The sequence below is a fragment of the Dama dama genome, chromosome 2 (assembly GCF_033118175.1).
Source record: "Dama dama isolate Ldn47 chromosome 2, ASM3311817v1, whole genome shotgun sequence".
Taxonomy (NCBI): domain Eukaryota; kingdom Metazoa; phylum Chordata; class Mammalia; order Artiodactyla; family Cervidae; genus Dama; species Dama dama.
Genome location: NC_083682.1, coordinates 33,251,645 through 33,277,289, shown reverse-complemented (window position 1 = coordinate 33,277,289; position 25,645 = coordinate 33,251,645). Strand labels below are relative to the sequence as shown.

At 49.6% G+C, this 25,645-nt stretch overlaps 1 protein-coding gene across 1 annotated transcript in view; it reads left to right on the top strand.

Moving 5' to 3' along the window:
* TENM4 (teneurin transmembrane protein 4) overlaps positions 1–25,645 on the top strand; it is a 759,511-nt gene that overhangs the window by 643,431 nt on the left and 90,435 nt on the right. The window contains exons 17-18 of the mRNA XM_061168374.1: positions 1,826–1,972; positions 14,312–14,528. Of these exons, the coding sequence (XP_061024357.1) occupies positions 1,826–1,972; positions 14,312–14,528 (364 nt within the window). The remainder of the gene's footprint in view (positions 1–1,825; positions 1,973–14,311; positions 14,529–25,645) is intronic.

The following is a 25,645-nucleotide window of genomic DNA, read 5'->3' as shown; positions in this document are numbered from 1 at the left end:
GGAGCCTGTAGGTGCTTAGATCAGGAGTGGCTGAGGTCAGCTTCTGAGTCAGAATGCCTGCATGTCACAGCGCTGCTCCTGTGCTTCTCAGCTGCTGCCTCGATTTCTTCTGGGGTGACCATGCTGATGTCGTCCCACTTCTCCCAACAGGCTTCTGCCAGGCAGAGACCCCATAGTCTACATTTGCTTCAAAGCTTCTGTGGGAATCCCTCCTGGGCTGGGAGTACACACTCAATAAATGTTTCTTCCTTTGAATGGAAAGTACAGTGGGCAAATTGACTGGTGGCTATGCTGAACATCTCAAGTATAAATTCTACTTTGTAATACCAGTCAAGGATAAAAAGGCCTTGAAACACTACAGCTTTAGATTCTAATTGATCTGCCATTTAGTGAGTGCCTACCTTGGCCTAGGCCTTGTACCAGACAGCCATATCCATACTTATTTCATTTAAGAGTAATGGGTCAGTTTTCAGTTATTTCATGATAGAAAATTCAGTTTACAGCTGTATTTGTAGCAGTTTGCTGCTCTTAATAATAAGACATTTATAGATGGCAGCGTGCTTTCACATCCATACCTTCCCCCGAGACTGAGCAGGGCCAGAGAAAAGCCATGGAAGGCATCCTGGTGAGGCCTTTCTTGATGGCCCCTCTAAGAAAGGAGTTGGCAGGTTTGTTAAAATGAGGACTTGATGAAATTCAAGCAGCAAAATAGAAGCTGGAGTGAAGCATGTAACTTAACAGATTCTCGAAAAGGTGGTAAGCAAAAACCTGCAAGCCTACTGGAATAATAATAACTCCCACCTTATGATCTAGTCAAAGCAGAACTCAGGCAGAGTCTAAATATCGCCTGACCCTCCCTGATTAAATCATCCCAGCCCTCACAGACAGATGGCCACTCCCGTGTTTGGTTCCCACCATATTTTGTACATCTCCCTCAGGGCACTTAGCACTGAAATATTTTGCTCATACAAATCTGTCTCCTTTGATAGGCTGCATGCTCCTTAAGAATAAGAACTAGGTCTTATTCATGTCTGTACCTCCAGTGCTAGCCCAGAGAAGGTGCCTAATAAATGACAGGCAGGCAGACAGATGTACAGATGAACACAATTAGGGGCGAGCAGCCTGCCCAAACCTGCCCTGGCATTCCCAGACAGCCCTCGTTAGGCGCTCTCGTGGCAGTCATCCAGGCTGCTCTGAGTGGCTGAGGATCAGATGGGAAGAAAGAGACCCCAGGACTCTTCCTCAAAGCAAAGACAGTTGTTCAGAAGGAAATCGGACAAAACAAAAGCAAAGCCTAAGGTCCCATATGATGGGCCTAGTCCCAAGGCCTGAGAAAAGTACAGCCCTTTAGAATGAGACCCAGATGTGCTGAGGCAACAAGAGGAGTAAGCAAAGAGGATGATCATTCCTTTGTTTTGAACAAAACAGAGGCAGGAACAACAGGCAAGAGTGAGCAAGGAGCGAAGAATCAGCCCCACAGCTCCACTGGCCAGATTTGGATAAGCCCACATCCGTTGACTCTGGCTCTAGACTCCTGATCACTTTGGAAAGAGGGGGTTTTGGGTACATCAGACCTAGCCCCGCTACCTCCTGAAAGCTCCATGTCCTAACCATGTGGTCTCAGCAGGCCCTTCCACCTCTGAGTCGCAGTAGCCTTAGAAGAAAGGGGCAGTTATAACGATAGGCATCCCCAGGTACCCAGGGCATCAGTGAGCTGACGAACGTGAAGGCCTTTTGTGAGCTGACAGGTCGAGTGTGAGTGTGTGTGAGCACAGTCCGTGCCTGTGGTTGATCAGACCCTGATTCTGGCTGCTTTGCCTTGCAGAGGGTTGCCCTGGCCTGTGCAATGGCAACGGCAGATGTACCTTGGACCTGAACGGGTGGCATTGCGTCTGCCAGCTGGGCTGGAGAGGAGCTGGCTGTGACACGTCCATGGAGACCGCCTGTGGTGACAGCAAGGACAACGATGGAGGTAGGGCCCTGGCACCCACGGGCCCCGTGCATCTCCAGGGCAGTGGGAGACACAGAGTGGAGGGTGGGCATTACCGAGCGAATAGGCCCCCAACCCTCCGGCTGTCCAGTCTAGGGGGCCCTAGGGTAGGCATAAAATGGCACCTGTCATCTAAGGAATGAGCACGTATCCCTCGTTGTTCCATTGGAATTAATTAAGCTTAACTGATGCAAACAAAATGTGTTGCCATCTGACAGCAAGTGCAGAGGAGAAGGCATATGAATGAAGGAATTTTCTCATCATGCATTAATGGAGTGAGTTGCCTAGCAAAGTTATGAGATTCCCCCACTGGAAGTGGACAAGAAGAGGCCACCCAATTCTGTATCACAGAAAGTACCAGAAAGGATGCTTCTCCAGGGGGTTTTGCGGGGCGGCGGGGCGGGGGCGGGGGGGGAGGCGATGTAGAGTTACCTTTGGTCGAGGTCTCTTCTCCTCTGGTTCTGGTGGAAACCCTCACCAAGAGTCCTGGGGGCCACCTTTACCCCCACACCTTCTGTCCCTGTGGATTTGTAGTAGAATTCATCTTTGCTGTTGGATTGTTTTTTTTTCCCCCAAGTGCTAGGCAGTCAGAACCCTGAGGAAGAGAGGCCTACTCTTGTGGAACATGTATTGGCTGAGAACGAATAGTCCAAGGTTCTAATCCCAATTCTGTCTTGGGCACTCTATATGTCACTAAGCAAGCTTCTTGAGTAGTGGGCCTCGCACTCCCTACTTATAAAATGAGGCCCTCGGATCATAAGAGCCCTTCCAGTCTTTATCTTAGCCCTAGGATTAGCCTTTGCTATCTGTTATGTGAAACTTGGATAAATACAACCACAAAGTGCTTTAGTTTCCTACTTGGAAAATGGGATGATTCTTCATGCCTCTACCAATCTCAGGGGGTTATTAGGAGAATAAAAAGATAGACCAAAAAAAAAAAAAAAAAAGATCGGAACATTTAGCCCTTCCTTTCGAATGATGGCCTAACAGTTGACCTCATCAAAAAGATGTGTTTATGCAGCTTCTCTGTTTATGCCAAGGGACTTTCTGGTCTAAAACTGCACAGAGTAGAAAATCCAAGGCCAGAAACTCAGCATCCCAACCTTTGGGAACCTTCTACTTAGTGCATTTCAACAATCTCAGAGCAGCATGAGGACTAAAAGGCCAGTGTGTGCTATCGTGATTATTCTGGTTCATTTACCTTATGTTGGCTGCAGCAGCTCTGGGCTGTTTCAGACCACTGGTCTTTGTCTGAGCCCCCAGCTTTCAGACCTTATATCTGCTGCCTGAATCTAGGAGGAGGCCAAGCCCAATGCACCCAGTCCTAGGCCCCACGGAGTAATTTTCCACAAGGAGCCCATGGGGTTGAGCCACAGTAGGCAGGCAGAGACAGCAGGTCCATGCTCTCCTCCTCAGACCTCACAGGACTAAAATGTCCCTTAACCTGAAACTTGCAAAGCTCATTAATTCTTCTGCTGCATAAATATCCAGAGTTCCCTGTTAGGGGACCAGGCCTTAGGCCAGGCAAAGGAATGAATAAGTCCTGTCCCCAAACTCCAGGAGCTCAAATGAGGGAGAGAGACCAAAGTGAAGTGCTAATGGACGGTGAGACGTGCTAGGGCAGAGTTCCATGTTGACTGTCATGGGGATAGGAAAACATTCATCAAGAAGGCGATACTTGAGTAGCCAGGCTTTATTGGAAAGGAGAGGGCTTTCCATTTGGAGAAAACATCACAGGCAGAGCAAGGGCTCCATGTAGCCCTGCCTTCCGGGAAGATAAAGGACAATCATGTTTGATCTTCATAGGAAGGAGATGTCAACCTAATTATCTCCCTAACTTCCTCTTTCACTTTGCCTGTGTAGACACAATTCCATGACCAGCAATGACATTCATGTAGTTAGGAAAGAAAAGGAGAGGAGCCGTACCGTGAAGTCATCCCCTTTGCAGGAATCCAGGGTCTTGGCCAAAGCCTTCAGAAGGCTATTGATTATCTGGGAAGCAAAAGAACTGGGTGTCCTTGAGAAATGCCAGGAGAAGGTATACCTCCCCAAAATGCACATCCCAGAATAGGTCATAAAACAAGGTCCATTTACTCCGTCACATGAAGCACAATGCCCATGTATCCTCTGTTCACCATGCTTCAGAGCTAGCCTCCCAGGGCCCAGACTCCCCAGTGTTGACAGGGTGGGTGGGCACACAGGAGCCCAGAGCCCCACAGCCCTTGAAGAGTGTCTCATCATTGGAAATGGGGCTGAGCCAGACCCCAGGGGAAGAGAGCCTTCTCCAGCTGTCGCGGAGATGAACCAGCATGAAGTGGAAAAGAACCGTCAACAAATCGCCAAGTGCAGGAGAATATACCTCTTCCATTTGCGGAGCATGTTTGGACTGGAGTGAGCTTTTATATACTTTCTAGCAAAGCCATACATGAGTACTGTAACCTGAGGTCATTCACTCACTCAGCAAACATTAACTGAACATCTCCTCTGCATCGGGCCCTCTCCTGGGTTCTGAGACTTCAGAGACAAGTGAGACAGTCTCTACCCTTGTGATGTTCACGGTCTGGAGAGAGAGAGAGAGACAGCACCCATTGCAGATGCAGTGGAATCATGGCAGTGATAAAGGAGCATCCCTCATGCAGCTGATGTTATCAAATGCCTGGTACCCTCGTGGGAACCGTGATGTCCCATGGGGCTTCCAGTCCAGCCAGGAAGACATCCATGGGTCATCCTGGTTGGGAAGACAACTGGCTGGGGGGACCACACTGTTGAGGGAGCTTGGCCTTGGGTTCTGAACTGTGAAATGAGGCAACAGCCCACCTCAGGAGCCTCTCAGTTTGGTGGGCTCTCTATCCATTGGAGGAGCCAAGAGGAAGGGGAAGGGGGTCCCCCCGCTTTGAAGGATGGCACAGATGAAGCAGCTTCGGGAGTTAGACTGTACGTAGGTGCTGAAGGGGGCAAGACTGTCCTCACTGGCCCCTCTAGGTCTTGGCCAAACAGGGGCAGTTTTAGTGGAGGGAGAAACAGGGCAGGCTTTACCCAGAAACATGGGGTGAGCCAGAGTAAGCACTTGGCTGTCTGAAGTTCAGTCAGGCACATATTCGTTGGGCTCCTTTCTCAGAGGATATAAAGACCAGTGAACATGGCCCAGCCTGTTCTCCCTTAGGAAGCTCACAGTCATTTGTAAGAAATTGTTATCCAAACAAACCAAATCTAATGGAGGCAGAATGAAATGAGCGCCTTTATTTCAGTCATGATGTGGGACACAGCAGGATCCCAGATAAATAAGCCAGAAAGTGAAAGTTAATTTGCTCAGTCATGTCCACGACTCTTTGTGACACTATGGACTGTATTCTGCCAGGCTCCTCTGTCCATGGGATTTTCCAGGCAAGAATACTGGAGTGGACTGCCATTTCCTTCTCCAGGGGATCTTCCCAACCCAGGGATCGAACTCGGGTCTCCCACATGATGGGCAGACTCTACCATCTGAGCCATCAGGAATCCCTAAATAAGCCAGGGTGGAGGGAAAAAAATGTTAAGTCTTGCTGAGTGATTGCTTTTGGCTGATGTGACTCAGGGGCTTGGAGAAGGAATTCGCAGCAGTTAATGTGAGTAACAGGACTGGAGGAGACAGAGAACACAGACTTGAGTTCCCTCCTACCACCCTGCCTGTTACAGACAGGGAAGCTGGGGCCCAGAGAGGGGATGTGATGTCATTCACATCAGAGTTGCACAGAGAGTCATTAACACGGCTGGACTAGGACCTGAGACCCTTGAGCCATTCTGTGTGATCTCATGGACCACCTCCCCATGGTGTTTCATCTTCCTCCCAGGCATGTCAGGTACTTAGTCCAATCTAAAGGACCAGAGGACCAGAGGGTGACAGTGATAGCTCGTATAAGCAACTGTGCACCCACCCAACAACACTGGGAGGTGTGTGGTATTTTGATACCCTCACTATTTCCTTATGATGAGGAAGCTAGGGCTTAGCAAAGGGAAGCATTTGGCTCAGGTCATAGAGCTGGCAGGTGGCAGAAACCATATAGTCCCTGGGGTCTGGCCACACAAGAGCTTTTCAGCATGCCTGGACCTCAGACTCACGATTCCATCATAAACCTAACCATGGCCCAGCAAGTTATCTGAAAATTCCTGGCTTCTCTTCTTTCCCAATTTGCTAGGCTTAATGCAGTTCTTTACAAATGAAACTTGAACTTCAGGATTCATTAAAAAATCTGTTGCAGTGTTTTTTAACTGAGACCCCCCAAAAACATGTTTCACAATATGGCCGAGTCAGGTTTAGCTTTATTGGTTTGTTTCTGTTTTCACTTATGGTTGTTGTCTAGATTTTAAAACAGAGAATAGATCCTGAACATGAATTAGTGCTCCCAGTCTCTTAATCTGCTGTCAGGGCTGCCCAGTCAATCTAACCTGCCTCCAGATTTCACTCCAAGCACTGGCTGATGAGGGGCAACAGCAGGGAAGCTGGCAAGCAGAGACCCTGACTCCCCATGAAAGGCAGTTCCTCCTTGTGGTACATCTGACAAGTAAGATGTATGCTTATGTGCCCTTCAGAAAGCGCTCTGTGAAGTGCTGTCCCATGCACCTTCTCACATGTTCTCACTGACCCTCTGAGGGCGCATTTGTGCCCATTTCAGAGATGGAAAAACTGTGGCCCAAAGATGCTTGTTGTTGTTGTTCAGACACTAAGTTGTGTCTGACTCTTTTCGACCCCATGGACTGTAGCGGGCCAGGCTCCTCTGTCTTCCACTACCTCCTGGAGTTTACCAAAGATGCTAAGTGACTATAAGAATAATAAGGCCTACCTTGCAGGGTTACTGTGAGGATTACAGGGGGTGTATTTAAAGTGCCTGAGAAGCAACATACCACAGTGATTAGAAGCAGGATCTGTACCCAGATTGTCTGGATTCAAATCCTGGCTCCCCCATTTGCTGGCTGTATGACCGTGAGTGAGTTATTCAACTTCTCTGAGCCGCAGTTCATCACCGGCAAATGTCATCTCTCTTCGTCTTGCTCCTTTCCACCTGTAATAACAGAAGTGTGATGTTTATTATAAAATAAATATATATTCATATATAAATCACTTTTAAAAATTAGAATTATATTCTCTGTAAAATTTTACAGTCTACTTTTTGGACTTATGATTAGACTGTATTTTTCCATGTCATAATGTATCTTGACCTTTTTCATCTTTTAGTTAAAATTTGTATTCCAAACTATTACATGCTTACTGCTAGAAGGAAAAAAAAATCAAATATACATAAAGGAAAATAGTAGCCATCATTTAGAGAGCATCTCTAAGGGCCAGGGACTGGGCTGGACACTCTGTGTCCATAAACTCCAGCCCCTCGCAATGCGCTTGAAGAGCAGACGCTTACAGGCTGGAAAGCTGAGGCTCGCTGAGCTGATGAGGCTTTCCAAGAGTCACACCATGAATCAGTGGGAAAGCTAGGATGCAAATGGAAGCTGTGCTTAAAAAGAAGCCAAAGAAAGGAAACATCCACTGGAATTTAAGCACCCATACCCCTTGTGATAAAGGATCTTTAAGCAGCTTCAAAGTTCCTCTCTTTAGACGCTGTTGGCCCCATAAAGCAATCATGGATTGCAATTCAGATCATTGATGCAACCTGGAAGGAGAAATTTCAGGAAAACTGAGAACAAAGCTCTCTGTCCTCCCTTCTCCTCCTCATCTCCCATCGTTGGCACATAAAGCCATAGAGTTTGGCCACACTTCAGAGTATCTCTAAACCACGTTTCTTGTGATAAGAGACAAGAGAGAAATTGACCTTTTAAAATCCTGTGTTCTGAGGAGCAGATAAAGATTTTGCAAGCCTTTTCACCGAAGGCACAGAATTTATTACAGCAGATGACAAAAACTTCTCCCAGATGTGTACAGACGGGGAGGCACATTCCACCCTCCACCCCCCGGGGCCTGCCCAGATGCTGCTCTCAGCCTGCTATAAAACACGTCTGGGGCCAGACTGCAGGCAGCCACAAGATGAGGTTGGCGGGTGGGCTGCCGAGCCTATGGAGGAGTTAAGCCTGCAGAGAGAGCCGGCTGGACTGGTTAGACCCTGTCCACAGGCCCACTGGGCTAAGGAACCGTGCAACCAACTCTGATGAAAAGAGTTTGCTAGGCCACGAATTGCCCACACCCGCCCTTAGCCCTGCCCTCCTTTCAGCTTCTTGCCCATCCTTCTAGTCTCAGTTTAAGCATTCCATCTTCCAGGAAATATTCCAGCCCTCAGCCCGTGTTGGGGTCCCCCCTTTGGGCTTCCACACCCCCCCCCCACCCCCAATTCCTTCTTCTCCTGCACACGGGGACTCTGACTCGCCACACTTGGGAATCCTTTGGAGGCGTGACGGTTTTCCTCCTGTCTGTGCAGCGCCTCATGCAGGGCCTGCCAGCCGTGTGACAGACGCCGAAGGAACAGAGCAGCCCTGTCCTGTGTGCCTTCTTTCTAAGGAGAGGAACGAGCTCTTCCTGGGGTGGGTGGTGAGGGGGAGGAGGGGTGACTTCCATCACACCCCGTAGACCTCAATGGGCCCAGTCGAACTGATGGAGCTGTTTGACTTGGGATCCTCACTCATTCAGTATTCATTTTTTCATTCATTCAACAAACACGCTCACGGCGCACAGAGCCCTGTGCTATATGCATTTGGGATAAGAAACAAATCACTTCTGCCCTCTGTGGACAGGGGAACAAAGCTGGGGGAGCCAGGATGTCCCAGAAATGATGGAGAAAGAGATGCAGACTGTGGAGCTGGGCCTGAATTTGGAGACAGAGAAGAGACCAGGGTCCCAGCTGCCACTGCACTAGCGGTATGATTTTTGGGTCAATCAGCTAACCTGACCCCAGTGTCCTCTTTGTAAAGATGAGAAGGGCAGCTCAGTCACCACCTTCTACAGAACCCTCAGCGCCTGTCGCTTTCTATGAACGTTCCAGCAGGCAGCCACCAGGGGAGATGGGCCTGTGGCGTAGAAAGGCCATGAAGTGACTGTCAGGCAGGTTAGCCCCAGGGGCTGCCCTCCGCCCTGACTGATGGGGCCACTGACAGCGGAGAAGGACTTGGTCGCCTGAGGTCGCAGCACTCCCTGGCAGCTGTGAAGATCACAGCACAAACGGGGAGCCGTTGCTGGTCAGGACTCCGACTGATGGCAGAACTCTTCACCTGTTCCTGTGGGTGGCACCCCTCTCTGCAGAGGGTGATGGACACCAAGGCTTTTTCCATTGAAGTTCTCACAGCTGGAGAATGACAGGCTCAGGGAAGGAACCCTGTCTTCGGGCATCTTAGCCTGGATTCTTTCTCTCCACTTGCCCCTCTCCAAGGTCAAGGACACCCATGGGCAGGCTGGGCACTGAGGAGGAATGCAAGAGGAGCTGGCACGGCCCTCATCCTCTGGGGGCTACCGCAGGACGTACATGCAAGTGTTAGCAGAGCCTCGCTGCACACACCACGTGGCGTCTCATCACTATGGGGCTTCACTTTCGAGGGTCAGGAGAGCAAGAACTCCTGTGGAATGTTCATTTAGTGCCCCAAAGACCTGGCTGCCTTTTTCTTTTTTCGCAGCCTACCCTTCCTTCCTTCCATTTTTTTTGTCTTTCTTTTTAATCTCTATTCTGCCTTTTTTCTAGCTGTTTCCTTCTTCCTTCCCTGCACCCCTCACTCCCCACCAGAGGCCGGAATGGCCGGATCCTGGACAGCCTCTGACCCTTCATCTGCCCTTCATCATTTCCATCATATAAGGAGAGAGAGAGGAGGCTTTAGAACTCTCTGGGAAAAGGGAATTTCTGGAGGAAACGTGTAATTGCCCCCAAGCTGGAGTTTTAGGGTTTAGGAGGGCTGTACTGAAAATTTGAAAGAAGTAGAGGAAAATCTTCTCTATTTTCCTGATGGGTTTGGGAGTTTTGTTTCTGCTGCTGTGACCACAAGGGTCTCTCAAGGAGAATAGTCAATGCAGGAAACATGGACATAAGTCAACCAATGTGTGTATAACATACAATTAAGTGAGATAAGAAGTGCATGGAAAATCTAAATGTCTTCAGCCAAAACCAGACAATCTTGAAAGCTATATATTGCTGTGTTTCTAATCTACCCCCAAATTTCCTTTTCTGCCCCCACAATATACTTTTTCCTCTTACTACGCCTTTTCTAAAATTTGTCACCCATGCCGAAGAATCTGAAACCGTTTAAGAGTCTCGGTTACTATGAGCAGCTATACGCCCTGCTGCAGGCTGCCGTGTGCTGCATTTGAAAATACAGGAAAAGGTTTGCATGGAAGCCGGTCTCATAAACTGAGGCTCTGATGAGAATCTCATGGGCACTACTCATTTAAAAACTATTGTTATGTATCTCATTTAACTGTGATGGTCTCTATTAATGGGGTTTAGCCCACATTTACAACTCAGCAAATATTTGCCGATTGAATGATGAGGGAGCTTCCACATAGGGAGGTGTAGGCGGGCAGCATTCTTGGCTGGACATTAATCACTCTGTGCTGTGAAGCCTACAATAAACAACTCCACAGTCCCAGGGTCTCTCATAAGAGCACGGTGTGTGGTATGTCCCCATTTCGGAGAACCCCAATCTTCAGGTCCCCTGGGGTCTCTGCTTCCCTGACTCGTAGGTGTGTTGCTGTGGCTGTGTTTCTCTGATTCAGTTCTCCAAGGCCAGGCAGACTGTCTGCAGAAAGAGTTGTCCTGGAATACGGGTACAGGGAGGGCCGCTCTGTTACTGGGATCCCTGTTCAAGGGGAGCACCCAGCCGGGAGCTAGTAGTAGCTCGTGTCCATCAAGCACTTACTCAGGAGCTGGTCATCATGCTCAGCGTGCTACGTCTGTGATCTCACCTAATCCTCCCAGCGTCTCTCTGAGCTAGGTCTGACTGTTCACGTTACAGACAGGTGAACTGAAGCTCAGAGCCCTTACAGAGACTTTAAAATTTCTAGCCGAATAGTCAACTAGATCATCACCAGGGCCCTCTCACCACAAGAAGCAGCAATTTTGTTTAAGATTCATTGCTAAATTTGTTTTTTTAAAGGAAAGAAGTAAGGGGTATGGAGAACCCCAGATTCCAGAGGCATGGATGAAGCTGGAAGCTAAGGCAGTGGGTGGCGACCCTGAAATGAGTCCTCCCTGGTCTCTAAGAGGTCACTGTGTGGGGAGGGAGACAGAGAACATGGGAATTATAATACGGAGAGATGAGTGCAGTTCTGGAGGTCACCAGGGCCCTGGAAGAGCTCAGCAAGACTCACAAAGTCAGGCTTTCCACTTAAATAGTTCCTACATCCCTTCAGGAACAGAGAACCTTTGCTGTTTCACAAAGAACTGAGTTCAGATTCCGAGTCAGCTTCTTTACTGACTGACTGTGTGATCTTGACCAAGTTACCTTACCTCTTGGAACCTCTGGTTCCTTCTCGTCGAAAATGGGGGTAACGGTGGTGACAGTGGCTTCTTCACAGACCTGGGAAGATTCACTGACATTTTTCTTGAAAACATTCCTTGTAAAGCATTTAGCACAGTGCCTGGCCCTCAGTAGGGAGCAGCTGTGATTATCATCATCGTCATGTAATACAAAAATTAATAATAGTCATTCCTGGCTAACCTTCCAGCCAGGACCAGAGAACAGGAAACCATTCTTCCAAGGTGCCATGAAGCAGAGTGTTTATAAAGAGGTGAAAGGCTGGTTTCCAGGGACTGCTCCGATGGTAAACAAGAGCAGGCAGGAGCTAATAAAATTTCAAATTAGCCATGACTTTTCACGGCCCTTCAATTGTGCTGGCTGATTTAATGGTCAGCGTCCCTGCTCGCCGGGATTGAATAATGGAGCATTTCTGCAGAGTTATGGATGCGGCAGCTGAATCTGTCATGCGAACATCAATAGCAGAATGCAAATAACCCTCAGCTCGGGCTGTAATTATGTGTTTAAGCAATGTCTGACAGGGGCAGCCCAAGGATGTGTGATGGGGCCAGCCGACTGCGGGAGAAGACAGGTGCTTGGCTCAGCAGTGAGCTGGTGGACCTGGGAGCTGGGCTGAGGCACAGGGTAGGACCCAGGACCCAGCTGGAGTGAGGGGAGGCCTTTCCACCACATCTCTGGGTGGATCTGGCTGGTGAGCACACCCAGGACAGTTGGCCCCCCACTTTGGGGAGCCATGTTCTAGGGTCAGGAAGAGAAACTACCTCTTGTGCTGTGCATATTCGCTCAGTTGAGTCCAACTCTTTGCGACCCCGTGGGCTGTAGCTCACCAGGCTCCTCTGTCCATGGGACTCTCCAGGCAAGAATACTGGAGTGGGCCGTTCCCTCCTCCAAGGGATCTTCCCAACCCAGGGATTGAACCCAGGTCTCCCGCATGGCAGGCGGATTCTTTACCGTCTGAGCCACCAGGGAAGCCCAGCTCTTATTAAGCACTTATGATGTATCAGGTACTCTGCCAGATTTGAGGACATATACTGTGTTTTTCACTTAAGTAAAAAATACCTAGGTAACACTCTTATAAGTCACAGTAAGAGATGTGAGAAACTGAGGCCAGAGAGTTTGAGTAACCTGACCAAGGTCACACAGTAATAAGTTTCAGAGCCAGGATTTGACCTCTGGAGCCCATACTCTGTACCACTGTGCTGCCCTCAAGGAGGGCATAGCAGACAGACCTTAGGTACCATGCAGAAGTTGGGAGAGAAGAACAAGGGATTTTTTTGTCCCAACTTATTAAGGAACAAAACTGGGTTTCAGGGAAGTCATGGAGCTTGCCTGAGGCCACAACACCCCGAGACTAGTAAAGAGGCTTAAGGGTGCATATTATGTGTGCAGTAACCCTATGACCAGCCTCTATATTGTAGACCCACAGAGACAAGTGAGGGAGTATATCAGTGTTGAAGAGACAGAAGTTCAGAGAGTGAGCTCAGAGAGTCTAAGTATGGGAGCTCATTCAAAGCCATTCTTCCAGGCAGTTCTAGGGCTTGCATTTCAGTTTCTGAGCCTCAGGATCCTCCCACCATACCACACTGTTTAACAGAACTGAATGAAGAGAATGGTTTTCTGCCTTTTATGGACTTGAGTCATATGTCATTTAACTCATTCCATTGTCACTCATTTATTTAACAGTCAGGTCTTAAACACCTGTGCTAAGTGCTGGGGCTACATCAGAGACAACCAGAGCAGGACCCATGCCCTCAAGGTGGTGGGGAAGTTTGCCCAAAATCGCTGATAAGCAGGAGACACAGAATTCCAACCTATCAAAGAACACATGTGCTCAGACTGTTCTCTGCCTACAAAGCGCACAGGCTGCCTACAATACTGCTCTGGGCAGTATTGGCTTCTCATCTATTTTAAGCTATTCTATTGGGTGCCCGTAGAAGCACTTTGGGATAATGAGACCAAAAATCTGTGGTCTAGTAGAATTTCTTTCTTTGCACTTCGAGAAGCTGGAAGCTACAGTATAATTTTCATTCCTAAAGAAATCCACCCATGTGGTAAAGAGAATTCTCTGCTAATGACAACTTGGTCAGTGACCTGAAACTATCCAGCAAACTCACAAAGCCCCTCTCACAGAAGGCAGAGGCGGCTCCCCACACATTTGCCTCGCAGCTAGGAGAGAGGCTAGAACTTGGCCGCCTCTTCCTCACCCCCAAATCCCATCAGTCACCAGATCTTACCGTTTTTACCTCTTCATTGTCTCTCCAAACCACCGTCTTCCCTCATCTCCACCGTTCCTCCTGTAGTCTCAGGAACCGTTATCACTCCCGCTGCATGGAGCCCCCGGCTCCTGCAGCTCCTTCGTCCTTGATATAGGAGATGTGCTTTCAGCAGCAACACGGTGACTTTCAAGTGAAGTCACCCCCTGCCTAACGCCTTTCAGTAACTCCCATTGTCAGAGGGTGAAATACAGATGCCCTAACCTGGCCCGGGAGGCCCAGCTGTCTGCTCCTGTGGAACTCACAGCCTGATCTTGTGCTATTCTCCTTACTTTCTGAGCCCAGCGTTTGAAGTTAGCAATCCAAATCCTCCAGTGTGTTCTCTCACCTCAGGGCCCCCATAATAGAATTCCTTCTATCTCTCTGAAAAGAAAATAAATAACACATGTCACACTGCACACTGGCTTGTCCGTCTCTCCTGCTAGACTAGTGGGGTGGGACCTGGAGCCCCTGAATCTCCTTGGTGCCCAGCAGAGGCCTCAGCTTGTATCAGGCACTTTTATACCGTCATTCAGTGAGTGGGAAGTAGAGAAGTGAATGAAGGTACTGTGGATTAAACGATGCGGATTGCACACAGCAATACGAACATCCTGCTCTGTCACCCCTGCAGATGGCTTGGTGGACTGCATGGACCCCGACTGCTGCCTCCAGCCCCTCTGTCACGTCAACCCGCTGTGCCTGGGCTCCCCTGACCCTCTGGACATCATCCAGGAGACACAGGCCCCCGTGTCCCAGCAGAACTTGCATTCCTTCTATGACCGAATCAAGTTCCTCGTGGGCAGGGACAGCACGCACGTCATCCCCGGGGAGAACCCCTTTGACGGAGGGTGAGTCCAGCTCTGGCCGTGGCTCTCAGAAGGGGGAATGAGCCACCTCCAGGGCTCTGTCTGTGTGGCTGGGAGTGGGAGGAGGCTGGGGGATTCTCACTAGCCTTCACGCTACACTGAAGGCTCTGGGTGGCCCATCAGGGGAGGCAGGGAAGCGGCCTCAGGTACCCACGTTTAGAAAACTGCTCTCCAAGGCATCTGGAATTTTTACGAGCAGAGTTGTGTTGTCCTCGCTGGGTGATGGATGGAGAGAGTGAGAAATCAAAGGTCCAAGGGGAATCTTGAATCAATACCCACTTTGCAGTCCGCTCTCACTGATGCCACGGTCTCCAGATGAGCTGAAAGCTCTGACACTCTTCTCCCTCAGAGCTGATGCCGGGAGACTTTAGTAGGCTGGGGGGTGGGGCTGCACCTGCTGGCACCCAAGCCACATGCCCAGGCACTCTTTCAGTAGTGTTCAGCAGTCTCGTCTACTGGACAGTTTGGTACCAAAGTCTGCATGCTGGAATTGCGGACTTGAGTGGAGCACAGTCCCTGCCCACTGGTCACTCACAGTCCACCAGGGAGACGAAAAGTCGTTCCAGCGTGATAGGCCAGAAATGTGCCCACAGGATACTCTGGAAGCATAGAGAAGGTGCTTCTAGATGGGGGAAGGCTGAGACTTAAGAACTGAGTCTTAAAGAAGACAAATAGCTCAGCCAGGGAGAGTTTTTCACGGAAAGAGAACAGCTTCTGCAAAGACCCAGGAGCAGGAAAGAGTACATGCATGCATGCTCAGTCATGCCCAACTCTTTGCGACCCTATGGACTACAGCCCTCCAGGCTCCTCTGTCCATGGGATTCTCGAGGCAAGAATACTCGAGTGGGTTGCCATGCCCTCCTCCAGGGGATCTTCCCAACCCAGGAATCAAACCTGGGTCTCCTGCATTAGCAGGCGGATTCTTTACCACTGACTCACCAGGAAAGGATACAGGAGCCAGCAAAAGGCAGCTCTCTGTTCTCTGCTCCCCAGATCAGGGCCTCTGACCTCGGGAGAGGTATCTAAGGAGGAGGAAATTGTGATCATTTCTTTTGAATGTCTTCCAAGATAGTGATGCTGGATATACACAGAACTTTCTCAAAATGTCAGCCCAGTTCAGCTCAGCAGTCACAACTGTGCTTTCTGTGTTTACGCCTTCTGTGCCAGAGAGTTCCTGCCCTAAGGCAACAGGGTAGGGCTGGGGATGAGGGACAGGAAGAATGAATGACATTCCCCCAGTTCTATTTAAAGAGGGAAATCAGCACAGCCGATCATCAGCTTCATCGTCAGTTGGGTCTGAGGAATGCCGGAGAGAGATGAGCCATCTCTCACTGAGATGGCTGGCAAGGGCAAGGAGGAGTCTCAGCTCAGTAGATCACCCAGAATGTCTGTTTGTAGTTCAGAAGCAAACCTGAAGCTCACACAGAGGTTAGGGCTGAGGATCTCGATTTAGGCGCCATTAACAAGCAAGCGGTAGATGAAACCGTGAACCCAAAGGTGTGTGATCCAGGAAAGTGTGGAAGCAAAGAGGAGCGGGGACCTAAGAAGGACTCCTGGGGAGTCACCTTGGGAAGTAGTATTACCATCCTCAGAGAGGAGCTGGGAATCCATGGAGGAGGCCCACGCCTGGGACGTGATGGACCTGGAACTCCAAGGCCTAGAGTTTTCACTGCCCCAGCCCTTCCACACAAGAAGCAATTACAAGATGGGAAGAGAGAAGTCAGGGGAGTGCTCTGAGCCCAATAATCTTGGCATAATACAAATATGTCAGAGCATTTGAACTTTAACTTTCTTAGAGATGAAAGTATGTGAGCATCCCCTTCAGCTCACCCTGAGAATATTGAGAATCTCAGAGGTTAAGTGATCTTCCCCAATTCATAGGCTAGTGAAGTGGCAGAGCCAGGAGCAGAAACAGAGTGAGGAAAAACCTATTAATTTATCTTGGCCAGAAATTCTGCTTTTGTCTCCAGGTAGAAAGCTTTCTGCTCTTTTTATTCAATTGTGTGATTTTGTATGTATGCTTGTGGGCCTTCCCATGGCGTGAATTCTTTTAATCAAGTGGATGTAGGAATATTACTCCTACCAAGGGGGATATTATTTAATGCTTGCCCAGCCTTTCTTTACTGGACTGTCATGGGATCTGATTAGGGCTCTGACTGGTTGGCTGCCAATGGCTCTTCTGATTAAGGGGTGTCCTCACCATGCCATCCTGATCAGTGCCAGTGGGGACCACGTGCTCTGGTCCTTCACCAAGCTTGATGCTTACATTGTCACAGATCACGTGGCACCTACTCAGGAATTTGGGTATCGTTTCTAACAGTCTGACATGCCCTTAAGGAGCCTGTCCAGTGGGGAACTTGAGAAACCTATACTGGAAGAAATGGGCCACTCAGCAGAGAGGAGAGAACATGGGCTTTGGAGCAAGGCCAGCTTGTGTCTTAGATTCGGGCTCTGCCCTGCTGAATGAACTTGGCTTTGGGCAAGGGCTTAATATAGTGAATATGTAAATGTCTGCCAACCCTCTACACTGAGTCTGCCACGACAGGACCACATCTTACTCGCTTTCACACTTAGTAGTTGCTCAAGATAAATATGCATATATATTACCTCAAACAAGGAAAAAGATGGAAGGAAATAAGGCTAAAAGGAGGAGTGGGGAGGGATGGTGGGACGGAGGATAGTTGGACGTATTATCTGTTTTATTTAATTTTCTACTGAGGATTCAAGAGTCCAGAGAGGTTCAATTATCTGCTGAAATCACATTACCAATTAGTAGCAGAAGCAGGAGTAGAAGTCAGCTCCCAAATCATTGTTTGTGTATCTATCACCTTCAGTTAAATAGCAGAGGCTTTGAAAGCAGAGACCATTCATCTCTCCAAACCTGTATGACTTAGGGCAGGGCCTGGAAGAGTATTTGCTCTAAAAAGAATGGATCAGGGAAGCCTCCAAATGGTACTGTAAACATTCCTTTTACCTAACGTTTGCCTGAATCATCATGCCCAGCTCCTCACTCGTCTAGATTCTCAGGAAACAGCTCCTGTGTTTCACTACTTTCACTACTAAGTATCCCCAAACAGATTTTTATGTGAAACAAATCTAAGTGACTGGAAACCTACAAACACAAGGCATGCGTGTGTGCTAAGTCGCTTCAGTCATGTCCAACTCTTGCGACCCCTTGGACTGTAGCCCGCCAGGCTGCTCTGTCCATGGGATTCTCCAGGCAAGAAGACTGGAGTGGGCTGCCATGCCCTCCTCCAGAGGATCTTCCCAACCCAGGGATCGAACCCAGGTCTCGTGCACTGCAGATTTCTTTACCGGCTGAGCTCCCAGGGAGGCCACGTGCTACACCACAACTTGTACAGTCTGAACAGGAGCCTGTTTAACAGGTTCCAAGAAGCAGGCTGTCACCCAGTGACCTAACGGCATTTCTGAGCCTAGCAGGGAGCCCCAGTTGTTTCCTCTGCAGACTCACTGCTGTGTAACTGACTCCGGGAGATCCGGGTATGAGGCCTGCGGGGACTATGGGAGGGAGAGGGATTCAGGGCCAGGTTGGAACTGACAGGAACACCATCCTGTGGGAGAAGCCAGCCAGCCAGTCCTCAGCACACAGGGCTCTCCCCCGAACGCCTTTCCTCAAGGCCTGCCCAGGCAGGGATGACGAACCAGAGGGGCTGCAGGCGCACGGATGACACCAGGAGTGACCGGGGGCTTCCTCGTGCCTCTGTGCAGTGCCCCAGCTGGTCCGCAGGAGCAGGACGGCCCGCGGGGACTGGCGGGACGGCCCCGGCCAAGCAGAGCAGGCACTGAGCTGGGCTGGGCCGGTCTCCTTGGGGGGAAGCGCAGAGCCCGACTCAGCACTGAAGCGGAAGCGCTGCCAGATGGACTGGGAGTGAGGAAGGCCTCCCCCGGGGCCCCCGTCTCGCTCATCTGTGTCCCCAGAGCCCAGCACAACGCCGGGCGCAGAGCAGGTGTTTCTTACAGGTTTTATGAGTACAGTGGCTCAGACTGACACTCTGCCCCAACTCTGCTCAGCGCCGCATAGTGAGCGAGGTATCAATGACTTCAGCTGACCTCAAGCAGGTCTACAGTAGGAGGGCCCAGATCAGGCTGAGGAACCCCCTTCAGCAGATTAGGTGGCTTATACCATCTTTCCATCCTGGCCTGGATGCCTGGAGCCCTTCAGCCTAGTGGATCTCCTATCGCTTCCCTGGACTCATGGGGAGAATAAAGTGCAGGGCGCCCTCCATGGAGATTTGAGTGGGAAGGAAGGAGTCACTCAGGTCTACAGGCAGAAGGATCCCCAGCTGGATTATCAATACAAGAAGGGTGGACAGCAGTACCTGGGGATCAGACAGCTGGGAAGGGCAGGACAGCATGAGATAATTCCTCCTCTAAGAGCACTTGAGGCAGCTCTTTCCCTGTGACACAACTTTGACTGTATCCCTTAGCTTGGGAAAGACTGGCTAGGTCAAAAGGGCTGGACACAGGGCAGACAATGCAGTTCTATAAATACCTGTGGATTGCCACTGCTGAACAGGTTAGCTGATTATGGGAAGAGGAAGATCCACCGCCAAGTCTCTTGACTAGCAGTTTAGAATATGTTCGAGGACCCTGGACTTGTGAGAGGAAGAGTGTGATGCTGTTAAGTCTCCTTGGGCTCCTCAAAACCCGATAGGTTATCAGCTCACTCAGGCAAACGGTTGGGTTCTATGGAAGTCAGCCGACGGAACACACTGAACCCAAAGAGAAAAGACTTCAGGAGTCAGGGGAGCTTTATGAAAGTAGGGATGGATGAGAGCATTCATCCCAAAGGAGACAGAGGATCATATTGTATAAAGAGGGTCAGATCCCATGGAGAGGAGAGAACGGGACAGAACAGGAGAGAGGGACAGAACTGCCAAGCTCTGTTTGGTGACTGTTAATCAACACCTATTCTGCATTAGGCTTGTGAGAAGATATGCCTCTGACCCCGTTACACTGGGACTTCCAGAGTGTCCCATGCCTTGTTGGTCATTGAACCTCTAGTGCCGAGCAGAGGGGTTGTTGTTGTTGAGTTGCTCAGTTGTGTCCAACTCTGTGACCCCGTGGACTGCAGCATGCCAGGCTTCCCTGTCCTTCACTGTCTCCTGGAGTTTGCTCTAATCATGTCCATTGAATCAGTGATGCCATCCAACCATCTCATCCTCTGTCATCCCCTTCTCCTCCTGCCATCAGTCTTCCACAGCATCAGATCTTTTCTAATGAGTTGGCTGTTCATATCAGGTAGCCAAAGTATTTGAGCTTCAGCAGGGGTTGGTATAGACTAAACCACGTTGAATGGTAGATGAGTCAGGGAGTCAGCCAACCAGCTACTGCTGAATGCCTGAACAGAGCAGAAAGTGTTTTGAAAGTTCAAAGGCAGGGGCATCCCTCCCAGTGCAAATCCAGGTCCCTGAACTCCACAGCACAGTGTCTGTATCTGGCCCACCTTTGTGTCTCTAGCAGGAGCAGAGGGCCTAGCTCAGAGCAGGCAGCAGTGACTGGTTTTGCAAGTGAATGAGCAAACAAACAAATGAACTAAAGAGTGAAGACTTCTAGCAGGATATGGCCTGTGGCCTGAGACAAAGATTTCAGTGAAGAGGGCTGACCATTGAAACGTTCTTTATCCCACTTCAGGTCACAACAGCCCATTAGCACATCATGAAATCAATGTAGTCGGTCAAAACTATTTTTTAAAGAATAAAGAAGTAGATTTAAATAGAATGGGGAACAATGGTGTAGAAAGTATCAGTGGAGCACTCTGAAAGGATATGTATTTCATGACACTTTGCTCTGTGTGTATGTGTGTGCATGCACGTGTGCATGTGCGTACTCTTGAATAAGCTCGGAATTTTGAAATGCATTCTAGACTGAGAAACCAGTATGACTTTGCGTGATAATCAGGGAACGGAGAGAATTTTAATATGGCTGGAGCATAATTGTAAAGTGATAGTATTTTCCAAGTCAAAAGTCAAGAGACATGCTTCAGTGTTTGAAATCAAGAGAGTGTTAAGAAATCCGGGGTGAATGACCTGCTGTGCTAGAGGCCATGGAGGAAAAGGAATAACAAGATTTTGAGGCAAGAAGAGTCCTTTGGGGCAAGAACTGAGAAAGATCCGCCCCTCTGCGGTTCACAAACCAGACCAGGGCATTTCGCCTCAGGTAAAACTGCTACAAACAGAAGTAAAATAACCTTGATACCACATAAACCTTCAGAATTCCTCTCAGACCCTTTAAAAAGGCACAAAATTGCCGCAAAGTTTAGAAGTAAGAGGTTAGAAGAGGAAAACATAATGGAAAGAAGGAAGGAAAGATCATGCATGCAATGTAATTTTTTGTCAGCCCTCTGCAGATCTGAAGCTATATGCAAGTGTCAATGACAGAGCGGGTCCAGAAATGCATTTGCAGGCCACTCCTGCCCCCTCCCCCGCCCCAGCCCTCAGACGTCCCTCAGATAGCCCTCAGAGAGTCTGAGCAGTAGAGATCATCTAATGGAGTTCAAATAAACACCAGCTTCCTGACAGCTGGCCTCTGAGCGAATTTATTATTGAATTATACTCCTGCCTTTTCAGAACAAGCTGAGCTGACAGGCTACCCCATCAGTTTAAAAGGGAGGGGGGTGGGGGGCAGGGAGAAAGACAATGATAAATTACCCTGATGGCAGATGGAAGAAGGTAAAGATCCTGCTTCCTCCAAAATGTCAGCCATTATATATTATTCATGTTGGGTTTAAAAAAAAAAAATCCCTCCCCACATTGAAACGAGTGTTTATGATGATAAAGCAACTAGGTGAATTTAATTCAGGATGCAGGCAGCAACTTCTCACATCATCCTGATAAGCAGCTAACAACTCTTCCTCTGCCACTTGATCATCCCTTTATTGATTGCAAAACCGAATTACGATCTGTTTGCTTTGTAGCCTGAGCGTTTTCCTAGCTGTCCGTCACAGGAAGCATTAGCCGATGAAGTTGCGCCAAAGCAGGAGCCACGCGGGGTTTAGAAGGAGAGGCTGTACGTTCAAGTCCTTGGGCAAGTGAGAGCAAGCCACCGCGGGTGAGCGAGGCTCAGCATCCTCATCTGGAACACGGGGTTACTCATTCTCACCCTGCAGGTTGTGCGGAAGAGTAAATGAGAGAAAATTCCCAGGAAGTGCATAGCACACATTCAGTCATAGCACCGAATATTTACCAAGGATGTTCTATGTGTCAGGTGTTGTTTGAAATGCTTGGTGAGGTTCATGAGTGGAAACATCTTTGCATCTCCCCCGAAATCATGTGGCTGAGGGAGTTTGTCTTTTCCAGATAGGAAACTGAGGCACAGAAAAGGTGAGTAACCAGGCTCAGGACAGACAGCCTATGAGGCCAAGGCAAGTGGCTCTGGAGCCCACATGCTGAGCCTTTGTCCTCCTCTGCTAGGTCTTGCATATTCCCACCTCCACATCTTCAGGTGGGAAATGAATACAAGGTGGGGCTGCTGCAGCTCTCCAACCCCAGCTGGCCCTTCCTCTCTGCTCCCACGCAGCACGGTCAAAGGCTACCGTGCGGCAGCTCTCCGTGCTCCTGAGTGTGGCCTCAGAGGTGGGGAGCGGGGCCTGAATTTGAGCCCCACCCCTTGCCAGCTGCGTGACCTCACTTTGCTCATCTGTCACATGAGGACAATAATTGGCACCTCGTGGGGATGTCTGAGGATTAAAGGAGGCATAAAACACTTATGTGTCAGAGCAAGTAAGCATCGGATGAGTGTTCATTGCCGTTATCACTGACAGCAAGCGTTAGCATAGATACAGCCGATGTGAGCATTGGCAAGGACTTTTGTATTCATATAGGTTTCAGAGTCACTGTGAGAACTGGGAGGGAAATGACAATCTTAGCCTGGAACGCTGATGTGGTTATATAACTGATGCATGAGTCTGAGCATTGCAGCAGGCGGAGGTGAAGGGATCCTCGAGATCAGCAGCCTTTGTGGTAGAAAAGGAACCTCTGAGGCCAGAGGAGACTCTTGCCTCAGCGAGGTAGTAGCAGAGGCTGAGTCCTGGAGAACCGGAAGTCCTCAGTGAGCCTCTCAGGCAGTAACCCCTGTGTCTGTTGAGTCAGGGCTTGTGTGCATGCTAAATCACTTGAGTTGTGTCCAAGTCTTTGAGACCCCATGGACTGTAGTCCCCCAGGCTCCTCTGTCCATGGGATTCTCCAGGCAAGAATACTGGAGTAGGTTGCCATGTCCTTCTCCAGGGGATCTTCCCAACCCAGGGACTGAACCCACATCTCTTAATATTTCCTACACTGACAGGCAGGTTCTTTACCAGGAACTGTCTGCATTTCCATCCAGGACTATAAGCTCCAAGCACAGAGAAGTTAAAATATTGGAGGGACATGTATCACTTTACTGATATTGTCCTCCCTGGAGAATACAGGATCAGGACTTGACAGATGTCTCTGCAGTGAATCTGGTCAGCTCTCCAGTGCAGTCCTGGAGGCGTGGAGAGCTGACTGTCAGTGAACACCACAGTGTGGGGCTGCAATGAGGAGATGCTACGGGGTTGGTTCTGTGAGATTCTAGGAAAAGCCTGAATGAACTTTCTGGCCAACCCGACACCTGTGGGCAGTGTTCTCGCAGAGGAGGGAGCTCTGCCTGCCCACCTCCCCCTTCTCCTCCTCCTCCTCCCACCCCTGCGAGGTCCTGTGACTTCCCCTCTTCGGGTCTACCCTGCATCATCTAGAACCAACCCCAAGCTGAGGAGACTGACTTGGAGCAAGCCTAGCTGCTCAACCCCAAGTCCTCCTACTGTTCCTCTGCCTTTATGTGCCAGCTCTGCCCAAGGGGTTTCTGTCTTGTCCTGGAATCCCAACCTCGTTTCCTACCCCTGAGTTTCTGACGTAAGCAGCCTGGCAGCCCTGCTCAGCCCCCAATCCTCCCACCCCTGACGCCTCGAGTCTTGCTTCCCCTGGGCTGGCTCCCACCCCTGCCATATCTGGGTCTGGAGCTCCTCCCTTGCTCTGTGTCAGAACCTGGGCCTTGTTCCCTGGTGCACGGGGCACTCACATCCAGCTGGCCCTGGGAGCCCCTCACCACGGCCTGTGCCCTGTTGGTCTTCCGCCCCGCCCCTGGAAGGACCGTTTCCCTGGAATGCCGCCTGTGTGTGGTTCTGCAACTCAGGTCCGGCTGAGCTGATTTCCGCAGCCCCTTCCCGTGTCTCTGCCCTGCCCCCATCCTACCCCAGGAAGTGGGCCTAATGTCCACTCCGTCGCAGTCTCTCCTTTCAGGGTAAAGTAGCAAAGCCTCCCTTTTGTGGGGGAAGCAAGGCCTCTCCTGGTAGACAGGAAGACAGGACACGAAGTCCTGAAACAGCCTTGTCCACTGAGACTCAAGGCAGAGCTGCCTCCAGGTTTTACAAAAACACAAGCCATCTCCTGAGGAATCCTCTTAAAGGCAGGCTTCCAGCTGCATGGCCCAGGGAACAGGCTCTCTGGACACGCTCTCACCTTCCCTGACTCCAGGGGCACATGGCCGGTGTCTCTGAGTCATGTCTCCTTGCCCAACCAGCCCTGTCACCCAGCATCGGGACCCTTGCTCCTCCAAAGTGACCTCCACTGACCCATGTCTCTCCATCCCGCCCATCCTCTGCCACAACCAGGACTCACTTCTCTGGAAGTACAATGTCACAAACAGTCAAGGGCTCTGTTCTTTCGTGCACCTTTGTGGGCCAGCAGGAACTGTTCCAGAGGACTCCTGTGGAGGGCGACTCAGCCCAAAGTATCAGCTTTCAACAGCCAGGTTGCCCCAGGCTTGAATGATCAGATCTGTGGCCTGGGAGCACATGCTCCCTGAGTGTCTGAAGTAGCTCTTCAACCACAGAAAGTTAGCAGATCACAGGACCATGTCTTCTGGGCGCTACAGGAGGCAGGTCTAAAGGCCCAGAAGACACGCGTGGTTGCAGGGCCATCTTGTCATTGGATGCCCTTAGGTGGGCTCAGAACATCACAGCAGACCTGTCCATGCCCCAGCCTCAGTGCGTGATGAAGGGGGAGCTTTGCCCATCTCTAGGGATCGTGTCCCTCACCTGTAAATGAGGGGCTTGGACCCATTCACCCAAAGGACTCTTCTCATTCAGAGTTAAATTCCTACTTATCTGAAGAAGTCTGTGGGTTTCCTCTTTCCTCTCCCCGGACATACTCAAAGTCCAAGAGGGAAAGCTTGTTCTGTCATGAACTGGAGTACTTCCCTATAACATACAACCCGCATACCCAGCAAGTGATCTGGGAGCCTCTGGTGGAGTCTGAACTGAGCCCAAGTCCAAGTGAAAGAACAGAGTCAGGGTACTTGGGCAGGGCCTGCGCTGATGCTAACTATGGTGTGTTTGTCTGTCATACTAGAATGACCTGGTGGGCAGCTCCTTTTTTTTTTTTTTTTTTACCCATGCTAGCTTTGCTTCTAGATACAAGGATTGTTTATAAAGTCACATTGTGTTCATTCCAGAAGGAGAGCTCCTCATGCACAGGGATTTTGTCTCATTTGTTGTTAGAATACAGTGGGAAGTGAAACAGAAACTACTGGCCCTGCCTCGCTGTAGTTTTCATAAACAAGTAAGGAAATGGATAAGTATCTTCCCATCACCCAGAACCGTGTATAGCACAAAGTAGATGCTCAATTAAACTTCCGGTAACTGACCCCTATTCTCATTTACCTGGCCTCTGTCCGTTTCTCTTCCCCCAACCCAAACATTGGAGAAGGAAATGGCAGCCCACTCCAGTATTCTTGCCTGGGAAATCCCATGGACAGAGGAGCCTGGAGAGCTCCAATCCATGGGGTCGCAAAAGAGTCAAACATGACTTGGCAACTAAACAACAAGAAGAACAACCCACATATATATTTTTCAATTTGGGATATGTGAAATAGCTATATTCATATTTCTCATAGATTTGTATTTCTCATACTTTTATATTATTCATATTTCATTTCAGTTTTTTCATTCCTTTATGTGATCTCCATTTATCTTTTTACCTAACTTTTAATGAATGCATACTAATAGACCTACTCCTGCACTAAGCACGGAGTTATAGAGATGAAAAGGGCATGGTTCTTCC